This window comes from Ranitomeya variabilis, chromosome 3, assembly GCF_051348905.1.
Source record: "Ranitomeya variabilis isolate aRanVar5 chromosome 3, aRanVar5.hap1, whole genome shotgun sequence".
In the NCBI taxonomy this organism is placed as follows: domain Eukaryota; kingdom Metazoa; phylum Chordata; class Amphibia; order Anura; family Dendrobatidae; genus Ranitomeya; species Ranitomeya variabilis.
Window position 1 is genome coordinate 1,860,001 of NC_135234.1, and position 12,127 is coordinate 1,872,127.

The 12,127-nt window shown below is 48.8% G+C and overlaps 1 protein-coding gene across 6 annotated transcripts in view; it reads right to left on the bottom strand.

The window, feature by feature from the left end:
• Positions 1-1,134: 1,134 nt before the first annotated feature.
• HSF2BP (heat shock transcription factor 2 binding protein) overlaps positions 1,135-12,127 on the bottom strand; it is a 217,361-nt gene continuing 206,368 nt past the window's right edge. For 2 of the 6 annotated variants that reach the window (XM_077293543.1, XM_077293542.1), the window contains one exon: positions 1,135-2,613. In XM_077293543.1, the coding sequence (XP_077149658.1) occupies positions 2,411-2,613 (203 nt within the window). In that variant the 3' untranslated portion in view covers positions 1,135-2,410. The remainder of the gene's footprint in view (positions 2,614-12,127) is intronic. The other 4 variants (XR_013223640.1, XR_013223642.1, XR_013223641.1 and 1 more) reach the window with 4 other exon arrangements.

The following is a 12,127-nucleotide window of genomic DNA, read 5'->3' on the forward strand; positions in this document are numbered from 1 at the left end:
TGGTAGTGGGGCAGTTTGTTTCCTCCAGGCCAGATCTTACAAGTCGCCCATGGCCACAGATTCCATTTAAAAACCCTGCAGCAGAGGGTTGGGTGTGCCAGTGTTGGTTTGCAAACTTGCAGAGCAGGCGGCTCTGCAGAGCTCAGCCTGTGTGAATTAACACGGAGCAAAGCGAAGCCCAAAAGGCCTGGCACCCTTCAGCATAGCACGGGGTTGCAGTCGCACACGGCAACAAGTTTTGGATATGGACAGTCTTGATTCCCGGCTGCGATCCGGAGGATACCGTGTTCTGTACCGTGTTCTGTTTGTTTTGTGAGTTCTGGACCTTAAAAGACGTTTGTTTTGAACTTTCCCGGGTCACTGCCTGTCTATCCCGCTGCACTAAACATCAGGTTGGGACAATCAGGTCACCTGGATACATATCTTATGTACTCGCTCAGTATCCTAAGCTTGTCGTTACCTCCTCTCTGTGGGTGCATGACAAAGAGCGGGATTCCACTGGTTGGGATGGTCGGTCCTGGATGAAGTCACAGAGGTTCTAATCCCTGGAGAGCCAGCGGAAAGGTGAAAGTCTAACATTTTCACCAGCTTGTGTACTTACTGGGACTGTACTATATGTTAAGGGAAAAAGCAAGAAGTGGTCGGCGCTCCATGTTCCAGTGTGGTGCTCGTGAAGGAAGTATAAATGGAAAGGCAAAGAATCCCGGCAGTCATGTATTGAGTAATAGTTGTTTTATTGCAATCCAAGCAAATCCATAGACAATTCAGCCGTTAAAAGCCTGGGATGGGCTGAAACTATGGCTTTGCTTTGATTGCAATGAAACAGCTTCTACTCAATATGTGGGTGCTGGGATTCTTTGCCTTTCCATATGTATCATACGTTACTGGCTGTTGGTGGTCCAATAAAGTATCACCCCATTGTGTTACCCTCACACTATGTCTGAGTAGTTTTCTGCCCAGGTAGAACAAGTACAGGTGTTCAGTGGTATGAGCCCTGGTCCATGCGATCTTTCTATAGACAGACGGGCCAGTGGACGAGAGCACCCACTGACCCCGTGTCTCCAGGGTATGCATGGCCTGCGGTTTGGGGGTGAAGGTGTACTCCTTACTTTGCCAGTCAAGGTATTGGTAATTTTTTATTATTATGAATATCTACAGAACAAAGGAAATCATTTAATTTCCCCCCAAAAAAACAGAACAAAAGAAACATATCTCACAGGAAAACTGGAACTTCCCAAAGGTAGAAACAATAACACATGCTAGAAACATGACACTGTAGAGTATGTATTATACTCTATATGTATTATGAATTAAGGACATGGCGTAATAAAGTCATGACATCACAACTGAAAAATGACATCATATTGTAAGGACATCACAGTACAGCAGATTTCATAACATTACAGCTGAGAAACGTGACATCACAACACGATATATGGCAAGACATGAAGGCCAAGGAACGTGACCTCATCTGGTGGTGACATCACAACACGATATATGGCAAGACATGAAGGCCAAGGAACGTGACCTCATCTGGTGGTGACATCACAACATATGAATGCTATATGGTACTAATATCAAGGCCAAGGAACATGACCTCATCTGGTGGTGACATCACAGCTGAGAAACGTGACATCACAACATATGAATGCTATATGGTACTAATATCAAGGCCAAGGAACATGACCTCATCTGGTGGTGACATCACAACACGATATATGGCAAGACATGAAGGCCAAGGAACATGACCTCATCTGGTGGTGACATCACAACATATGAATGCTATATGGTACTAATATCAAGGCCAAGGAACATGACCTCATCTGGTGGTGACATCACAACATATGAATGCTATAAGGTACTAATATCAAGGCCAAGGAATATGACCTCATCTCGTGGTGACATCACAGCTGAGAAACGTGACATCACAACATATGAATGCTATAAGGTACTAATATCAAGGCCAAGGAACATGACCTCATCTCGTGGTGACATCATAGCTGAGAAACGTGACATCACAACATATGAATGCTATATGGTACTAATATCAAGGCCAAGGAACATGACCTCATCTGGTGGTGACATCACAACATATGAATGCTATAAGGTACTAATATCAAGGCCAAGGAACATGACCTCATCTCGTGGTGACATCATAGCTGAGAAACGTGACATCACAACATATGGATGCTATATGGTACTAATATCAAGGCCAAGGAACATGACCTCATCTCGTGGTGACATCATAGGTGAGAAACGTGACATCACAACATAGGATATATGGCAAGACATGAAGGCCAAGGAACGTGACATCGTGTAGTCGTGACATAACAGTTGAACCCACATTCCATGCATATAACTTTACAGTGACTTCATTCGCCTGTAACCAGGAGATGACATGGCGGACACATTAACCCTCCACTATCAGACCCCTCAATTCCTCCAGTAACTCCACAGCCATTTTCTGCAGCTCTGAGTTGGATGCATGGGACAGCTCTGTGATGAGCGGCAGGCACTGATGGACATCTTCCCATAACATGTGCAGGACATCCGGCTCTAGAACCAAGGACTGGATGAGACGCAGAGCGTGCAGACACACTTCATTATCAGGATCTAGGATGAAGAGACAGGTAAGAATTTCCCTATGCATTAACTTCATCTTAGAAGGCAACCTAAAAATTGTAGAGCCTTGAGGAGGAGGAGTGGTGGTGATAACGCCTCTGATCACATGCAGCAGAACAGGCTCAGCTGTCCCCAGAGTCCGTGGAATGTGGGAGCTACAGCTCTGGCAAAAATGATGAGACCACTGCAAAATGTTCAGCTTCTCTGAATTTTCTCTTTATATTTTTGAGTAAAATGTAAATTGTTCTTTTATTTTATAAACTACTGACAACATGTCTCCAAAGTTTCCAAGCAATAAAGTTTGTACTTATTTTCTGAAAATGAGAAATGGTCAAAATAAAAAAAAAATGCATTGCTTGAGGACCTCAAATAATGCAAAAAAAAAAACAAGATCATAATCATTTAGAAGCAACAATACTTTTACCTCAGGAAGAGTTCAGAAATCAATATTCTGTGGAATAACCATGATTGTTAATCCCAGCTTTCCTGCGTCTTGGCAGCTTTCCACCAGTCTTTCACTCTGCTCCTGGGTGACCTTATGCCACTCCTGGTACAAAAATGTAAGCAGTTCTTCTCTGTTTGATGGCTTGTGACTGTCCATCTTCCTCCTGATTACATTCCAGAGGTTTTCAGTGGGGTTCAGGTCTGGAGATCAGGCGGCCATGACAGGGACTGGATGTGGTGGTCCTTCATCCACACTTTGACCTAGCTATGTGGCATGGTGCATGCATGCGCTCCTCCACCAAATTTCACAGTGGGTGCTAGACACTGTGGCTTGTACGCCTCTCCAGGTCTACGTCTAACCATTAGATGACCAGGTGTTGGGCAAAGCTGAAAATTACATAGTTACATCGTTATTAAGGTTGAAGGAAGACTTTAAGTCCATCTAGTTCAACCTATAGCCTAACCTAACATGCCCTAACATGTTGATCCAGAGGAAGGCAAAAAAAAACCATGTGGCAAAGAGTAAGCTCCACATTGGGGAAAAAAATTCCTTCCCGACTCCACATACGGCAGTCAGACTAGTTCCCTGGATCAACGCCCTATCAAGGAATCTAGTGTATATACCCTGTAACATTATACTTTTCAAGAAAAGACTCATCAGAGAAGATTACTGTAGTGAGCTGGCCGGCTGTGACTGTTCTGTTATCATTGACATAGAATCTGTGACAGACACTGCCCCCGTGTGGCCAGAAGTTATACCTATGCCGAATGTTATTATAGAGAAACAAACTGTATTGGCTAAACTTCCCCCTGTTGTGTCATGTGAACAGGAAGGGGAGGAAAAGAGAGAGCCCGGGAAATTTTCGGTGCAGAGAGAAGTCTGTGTGTGCTGGCGTCCTCCTGTAGATGCGATATAGAAGATTGCCTGGATGACCTCTCTCTCTTGGAAGCTGACATCCAGATTGTTCCCAGCTTCCACACTGCGGAGCACTCAGCGGTGACATATTCACAGATCCTGGAGCCCATGAACTGTAAGCGGGTCCTCTGTTGAGAGGCCGAACCTTCCACCCTTACCTGCTGAACCCCAAGGACTACAGTCTGGACCTGAGAGACAGAGTTTGTTTAATCCCTGTTGTTTTCTCTTCGGCCGGAGCATCTCCCTGCAGTGACAGACAGGCCTGCGACGTGGGAAGATAACCTCCTGGAGCAAAGGAACTGGTAACGTGTGGATAGGGACAGTGAGGGAGAGTTTGTTATTACACGTTATCTCTGTGAATAGGCATATTTTGTATTGTCTATTATTGTGTTCCGCTGTGTTAAGGAAAATGTATAACAGTAAACATACGTTTGTTAAGATGGAATCTGAGTGTGGAGGTTTTGCTGGGCCAGATCATGGATATACATGGGCGACCTTGCCCTCGGTCACTTCATCTGGCGTAGTCGGCAGGATCTGTGCCCAGCAAGATTCCCACCCAGGCCCAGTGTACAGTCAGAAACCGCCGCCGGTGTCCATTGTAAACCAGGTCAGGAAGTTTGGTGGGCGAAACTACCCCGTACCAGAGTGGGCGGAACAAGTGCGGATACTGGGAGAAATGTATAATATTGACCCTAAGACCTTGGCAGAAATGGCGGTACTGACGCTAGAGGACGAGGCATGGACGACAGTCAGACTGGAGACGGTCAGGGGTCAGCGTGCGTTGGAGGATTTGGTGCGGGTGCTGGAAAAGACCTATGGACCTACTACGTACCAAGGAACACTGCGATACCTGTTCTTCAGACGGACACAGCTTGAATGGGAGGACATTCCCCAATATGCAAATGCCCTTCAGGTACTCCTTGAACAAGTCTGTGCAAAAGGGGAACAACTGGGTAATATAGCTCCTCGTGACCTGGTACTGAGAGACCAATTCGTTATAGGGCTGAGAGACCAGTATCTTAACCGTACGCTACAGGACTTGATTCGGATGACGCCGACTCTCACCTTCGCTGAAGTCAAGCAGGAAGCCATAGAACGTTCTAGGGGACCCGTCATGGATGTGGGGACTCAAAGCGCTGCGTGCAGATCCATATTAGACAGTAAACAGCCCAACAGTGACACCGAGGAGCTGAAACAGATGGTAGCAGATTTACAGCAACAGGTGTCACAGTTAACACTAGAACGACAGAGAGACCAGCGGATGTAACCTAGCTGTCCCACGGGACCGTGTTGGTCATGTGGGGACCCTCGTCATAGGGCGAATCGTTGTCCTCAACGAACAAACCATCAGTTACCACGACAAACAGAATATCAGCTACATCCACGAGCAGAGCCGCCACGCCAGGTCTCACCACAATGGCCGCCGTTAAACTAGACACCCCTGCAGCTGAGGTTCGAGCAGCAGGGGGGGGCAGAGAATGGGGTGTAGAAAAACAGAGCCAGCAACGGAGTACTCTTGCCTCGAGTAGTCCTACACTTGAAGTTATTCCGGAGGGAGTTACAGTGCAAGGATTGATGGACACTGGGTCGCAAGTGACCACGATCTCTGAAGAGTTTTATGAAAAGTACCTCAAACCAAGACCTGCTTGTGATCCAGATACCACCATTAAGATAATTGCGGCTAATAACCTACCCATTCCAGTAACCGGAGTCACCTGGATGGATACGAAGACCTGCGGACAAGACCTAGGGAAACGAGGAATCGTCATTGTCAAGGAAGGCTTCGGCTCCGAGACCCCAGTAATAATCGGAATGAATATCTTGAAAGACCTGGATCTTATGCTGTTGACAAGAAAAGGGCCCAAGTACTGGCAGAAAGTTAACAAACATAAACCGACTCGTCTGGCGTTCCAGCGCGTAATCCGGACCGTTGGACTTCAACAGATGGCAAAGGAACAACTACCTCTAGCAGCCATTAAAGTGCCCCGCTGTACCCGGATTACTTTGCCCGCTGAAAAAGAGACAGTCATTTCCCTACCTCTTAACACCAACCGACAGCTTGAAGGAGTTGAAGTGTTAATCGAGCCGAGGGCTCCAAGTGGGAGTAAGCTAAACCCACTAGTCGCCCACACCCTAGCCATCGTGAGGAACGGAACAGTCCCTGTCAGGCTGAACAACACCGCAGACGTAGGTGTAGCCCTTGAAGCTGGCACGCAACTTGCCAGAGTATATGCTCTACCCACAGAAGTGAACCCCATGGGACCCTTACAATTCACCCCGTCTACAGAAGATGGCTGGACGGTAACTGTCTCAGCCATAAATGCTCAAGCAGATGATGAAGACATTGGGCGAAAACTACTAGAAAAAGTGCAACTGGACCCGTCCCAGTACACCAAACAGGAAGTGTCTCAAGTGGAGAAACTACTGCGAGAACACCAAGACTCCTTTGCAAAGCATGACACCGACTTCGGGTACACCACCAGTATCCAACACGGGATTCCCACGGGCGATACTGCCCCTATTCGCGAGAGGTACCGACAAATACCACCTCAACAATACCAGGAGGTGAAAAGCCTCTTAGAATCTATGCTACACGCCGGAGTGGTGCGGGAGAGCCAGAGCCCATGGGCTGCACCCGTGGTGATAGTCAAAAAGAAAGATGGATCCCTGAGATTTTGCATAGACTACCGTCGGCTGAACGCCTGCACGATCCGGGACTCCTATCCACTCCCCCGGATCGAAGAGTCACTGACCGCCCTGAAAAAGGCCAAATATTTTTCGTCTCTAGACTTGGCCAGTGGATATTGGCAGGTCCCCATGAGTGAGAAGGACAGAGAAAAGACCGCCTTCATCCTTCCCATGGGCCTGTACGAGTTTGACCGGATGCCATTCGGCTTGAGTAACGCACCAGGGACCATTCAGAGACTGATGGAACGCTGTCTGGGAGATTTCAACTTCGAATTCACGCTGATATACACTCACCGGCCACTTTATTAGGTACACCATGCTAGTAACGGGTTGGACCCCCTTTTGCCTTCAGAACTGCCTCAATTCTTCGTGGCATAGATTCAACAAGGTGCTGGAAGCATTCCTCAGAGATTTTGGTCCATATTGACATGATGGCATCACACAGTTGCCGCAGATTTGTCGGCTGCACATCCCAAAGATGCTCCATACAAGGCAGGATGGATCCATGCTTTCATGTTGTTTACGCCAAATTCTGACCCTACCATCCGAATGTCGCAGCAGAAATCGAGACTCATCAGACCAAGCAACGTTTTTCCAATCTTCTACTGTCCAATTTCGATGAGCTTGTACAAATTGTAGCCTCAGTTTCCTGTTCTTAGCTGAAAGGAGTGGTACCCGGTGTGGTCTTCTGCTGCTGTAGCCCATCTGCCTCAAAGTTCGACGCACTGTGCGTTCAGAGATGCTCTTAGGCCTACCTTGGTTGTAACGGGTGGCGATTTGAGTCACTGTTGCCTTTCTATCAGCTCGAACCAGTCTGCCCATTCTCCTCTGACCTCTGGCATCAACAAGGCATTTCCGCCCACAGAACTGCCGCTCACTGGATTTTTTTTCTTTTTCGGACCATTCTCTGTAAACCCTAGAGATGGTTGTGCGTGAAAATCCCAGTAGATCAGCAGTTTCTGAAATACTCAGACCAGCCCTTCTGGCACCAACAACCATGCCACGTTCAAAGGCACTCAAATCACCTTTCTTCCCCATACTGATGCTTGGTTTGAACTGCAGGAGATTGTCTTGACCATGTCTACATGCCTAAATGCACTGAGTTGCCGCCATGTGATTGGCTGATTAGAAATTAAGTGTTAACAAGAAGTTGGACAGGTGTACCTAATAAAGTGGCCGGTGAGTGTACCTTGATGACATCGTGGTATACTCCGACACCTTTGAGGATCATCTTCACAAGCTTGGCAAAGTGTTCCAGCGCTTGAAGAGACACGGCTTGAAGTTGAAGCCCAGCAAGTGCCGTCTATTCCAGCAGGAGATCGATTACCTGGGACATCAGATCTCGGCCGAAGGTGTCCAACCCTCTCCAGAGAAGATAGCAGCTGTCCGAGAGTGGCCACAACCAACTACCATCAAAGAAGTCCAGGCTTTCCTGGGGCTAGCGGGCTATTACTGCCGATTTGTCAAGGACTTTGCCCGGCTTGCGGAACCACTGCATGAGACCCTCCGAGGGACCGCGAACAGTCCCAGAGGACGACGCATCAGCTGGGGGCCCGACCAAGAGAAATCCTTCCGGGCGCTCCAGGCTGCTCTGACATCATCCCCTGTTCTGGCATATGCTGACTACACCTTGCCGTTCCAGTTATACACCGACGCCAGCCTTCAAGGTCTCGGGGCGGTCCTCTCCCAAGTCCAAGATAACAAGGAACGCGTAATAGCCTATGCCAGTAGATCCCTCCGTGACACCGAAAAGAACCCCGTCAACTACAGCTCTTTCTGCCTGGAACTCCTGGCCTTGACCTGGGCCATGACAGAGAAATTTGCTGGCTACCTGACAGGGGCGGAGGTGCTGGTCGTGACAGACAACAATCCTCTCGCCCACCTAGAAAATGCCAAACTAGGGGCAATGGAACAGCGCTGGATGGCAAGGCTCTCTAGATTCCAATACAAAATTAAATACAGAGCGGGGACGGAGAATCAGAATGCTGACAGCCTTTCCAGAGTGACATCATCCCCGCCAGTGGGGGACCGGGATGAAGAGTTGGAGGAAGATGAACTGCCCGACTTTGCCCGGCTAGCTAAACAAATAGAAGATAGCCGCCAGTATGCTGTAGGCGGGATCGAAGCCGTAGTGGGGTCCCCCCTGTCCCAACAAGAATGGGCCAAGCTTCAAGATCGAGACCCTGAACACGTCTTACTGAAGCAGTACGTGAAGACACAAGAAAAACCACCCTCCGAAGTAAGAGCCCGACTATCAACCAGGGCCTCTGCCCTACTTGCCCAATGGGATCGGCTGATCGTGAAGGATGGAGTCTTGTATCGCAGGGCCCTTTTATCCCATATGCTGGAAGAATGTTTGAAGATTGTCGTCCCGGTGCAGCTGGCCCATGAGATGGTGGCTGAAGCCCACAGAAGGAATGGCCACTTCGGCGTAGACAAGACCCTCCGGTGGACCCAGCAATTCATTTTTTGCCCAGGACTCCGTAAGCTGGTTGAAAACGTCTGCCTAAGATGTTGTACATGTGAACTCCACAAGTCTACTGAGCAGCGTGCACCCGTCCAGACTATTAGCACATCCAGGCCCCTCGAATTGTTGATGGTGGACTATCTGTTGATCGGAACGGCGAATAGTGGCTACCAGTACTGTCTGGTGATGGTGGACCACTTCACGAAATTCGCCGTCGCTGTTGCTACCAAAGATCAGACTGCCGAATCAGCTGCACAGGCCATCTGTCAACACTTCGTTCGGGTCTACGGGTGTCCGGAGCGGCTACACTCTGATCAGGGGGCGTGTTTCGAAGGGCGAGTCATTGAAGAACTTCAGCAGATGTATAGAATCAAGAAGTCCAGGACCACCCCGTATCATCCACAAGGGAATGGCGCGTGTGAACATTTCAACCGGACCCTCTTACAACTGATCCGAACCTTAGCAGAAGACAAAAAACCCGACTGGCCTCGATTCCTCCCAGAACTGCTGTGGGCCTATAACAATCAAGTCCATTCTGTTACCGGATACACGCCTTAGTCTACGTTCACATTTGCGGTCTGCGCCGCAGCGTCGGGCGCCGCAGCGTCGCCGCATGCGTCATGCGCCCCTATATTTAACATGGGGGCACATGGACGTGCGTTGCACTTGCGTTTTGCGACGCATTCGTCACTGCGGCGCACGCGTCCGGGCGCAGAGGACGCAGCAAGTTGCATTTTTGCTGTGTCCAAAATCAACCAAAAAAAGGACGCATGCGTCGGAAAACGCAGCGTTGTGCATGCGTTTTGCTGCGTTTTTGTTTGCGTTGTGCGTTGCGTCGCCAACGCTGCGGCGCACAACGCAAATGTGAATGTTGCCTTACACCCTCCTTTTTGGCCGCCCAGGCAAAGGCATCCATGAGCTACACCTGTCTAACTCTGACGAAGACACCTGTGGTACCTATCCTTCCTGGCTACAAGCACACCATCAAAGGATGGAGACTGTCTACCGGCTGGTGGAACAGCAGATCCAGGACCAGGTCCACGCTGATCCACTTCCAGTACAAGAAGACCTACTGAATGTGGGTCAACTAGTCCTGGTTCGTATAAAGAAACCGCAAGGAAAACTCCGGTCCAAGTGGGAGACCGAAGTCTATCGAATAATCGGACACCCGTACCCTGGTGGCCCCGTCTACCAAGTACAAGGCGAAGACAGCGGCAGCCTCCGCACCCTGCACCATAACATGTTGCGCCCCTGCCGTTCTCAGCCTGACTCCCCTCCTGTGATACCTAGAGAGATGGATATCACTAATACTGTGGGAGACACCAATACCGGGGATGTAGAGGTGAAAGACATCCCTACCCCTGCTCGCCTGACTGACTTACCGACTGGGGTAGAGAGTGGGGTGACCGATCGGGGAGAGAGACTAGCACCCGTTAGGCGGACGGCGAGGACCACCGCAGGAGTGCCCCCGGGACAGTCCTACAGAGACCAATATGTGTGGCCCTCTTCACAGCCGGGTCCTATAACCTCCACAGCCATCGCCGCCCTGGAGTCAGTCGTTGACAGGGACTGCCAACCTTTGAGTGGGGGGGCGTGTAGTGAGCTGGCCGGCTGTGACTGTTCTGTTATCATTGACATAGAATCTGTGACAGACACTGCCCCCGTGTGGCCATAAGTTATACCTATGCCGACTGTGATTACAGAGAAACAAACTGTATTGGCTAAACTTCCCCCTGTTGTGTCATGTGAACAGGAAGGGGAGGAAAAGAGAGAGCCCGGGAAACTTTTCTGTGCAGAGAGAAGTCTGTGTGTGCTGGCGTCCTCCTGTAGATGCGATATAGAAGATTGCCTGGATGACCTCTCTCTCTTGGAAGCTGACATCCAGATTGTTCCCAGCTTCCACACTGCAGAGCACTCAGCGGTGACATATTCACAGATCCTGGAGCCCATGAACTGTAAGCGGGTCCTCTGTTGAGAGGCCGAACCTTCCACCCTTACCTGCTGAACCCCAAGGACTACAGTCTGGACCTGAGAGACAGAGTTTGTTTAATCCCTGTTGTTTTCTCTTCGGCCGGAGCGTCTCCCTGCAGTGACAGACAGGCCTGCGACGTGGGAAGATAACCTTCTGGAGCAAAGGAACTGGTAACGTGTGGATAGGGACAGTGAGGGACAGTTTGTTATTACACGTTATCTCTGTGAATAGGCATATTTTGTATTGTCTATTATTGTGTTCCGCTGTGTTAAGGAAAATGTATAACCATAAAGATACGTTTGTTAAGATGAAATCTGAGTGTGGAAGTTTTGCTGGGCCAGATCATGGATATACATGGGCGACCTTGCCCTCGGTCACTTCATTACCTTACTCCAGTCCTATATGGTCCAATCCTTATGGTCTTTGGCAATCTTCAGCTTGGCTCTCCTTTGCTTCTCATTGATGAAAGGCGTTTTTCTAGCTTTACATGACTTGAGTCCTGCCTCTAGGAGCCTGTTACGAACTGTTCTTGCCGTGCACTTCACCCCAGCTGCCATTTGCCATTCCTTTTGTAGGTCACTTGTCATCCTGCGGTTGCTGAGTGACATTCGAATAAGATGAAGGTCATCCCAGCCAGTGGAGAGTCGTTTTCACCCTCTGCCAGTCTGTAGCTTTGTTGTCCACAATGTCTGCTGCTTGACCTTGTTGTAATGGAATGCCATCTTACCAATTTTAAGGATGGAGGCAAGAGACGCTCACTGTGTCCCTCTGCTAGTAGAGACAGAATGGAGCCCTTCTTTTCCTCACTCAAGACTTTTCTTTTCAACTCCTTTGGCATGGTTAAAAGTTTTTTTTTCATTCCTATTACTTTTGGGATATTACTAGCACTTGTTTTGCCATCCAGCTTGTCCTATTGCAAGAGGATTGTAAACACCACAGCAGGGATTTTATATTTTCCTTCGTTAAATAATATTTGGTTCAGGTGATCACCTAATCAGAAGCACATTAAGTAGAATGA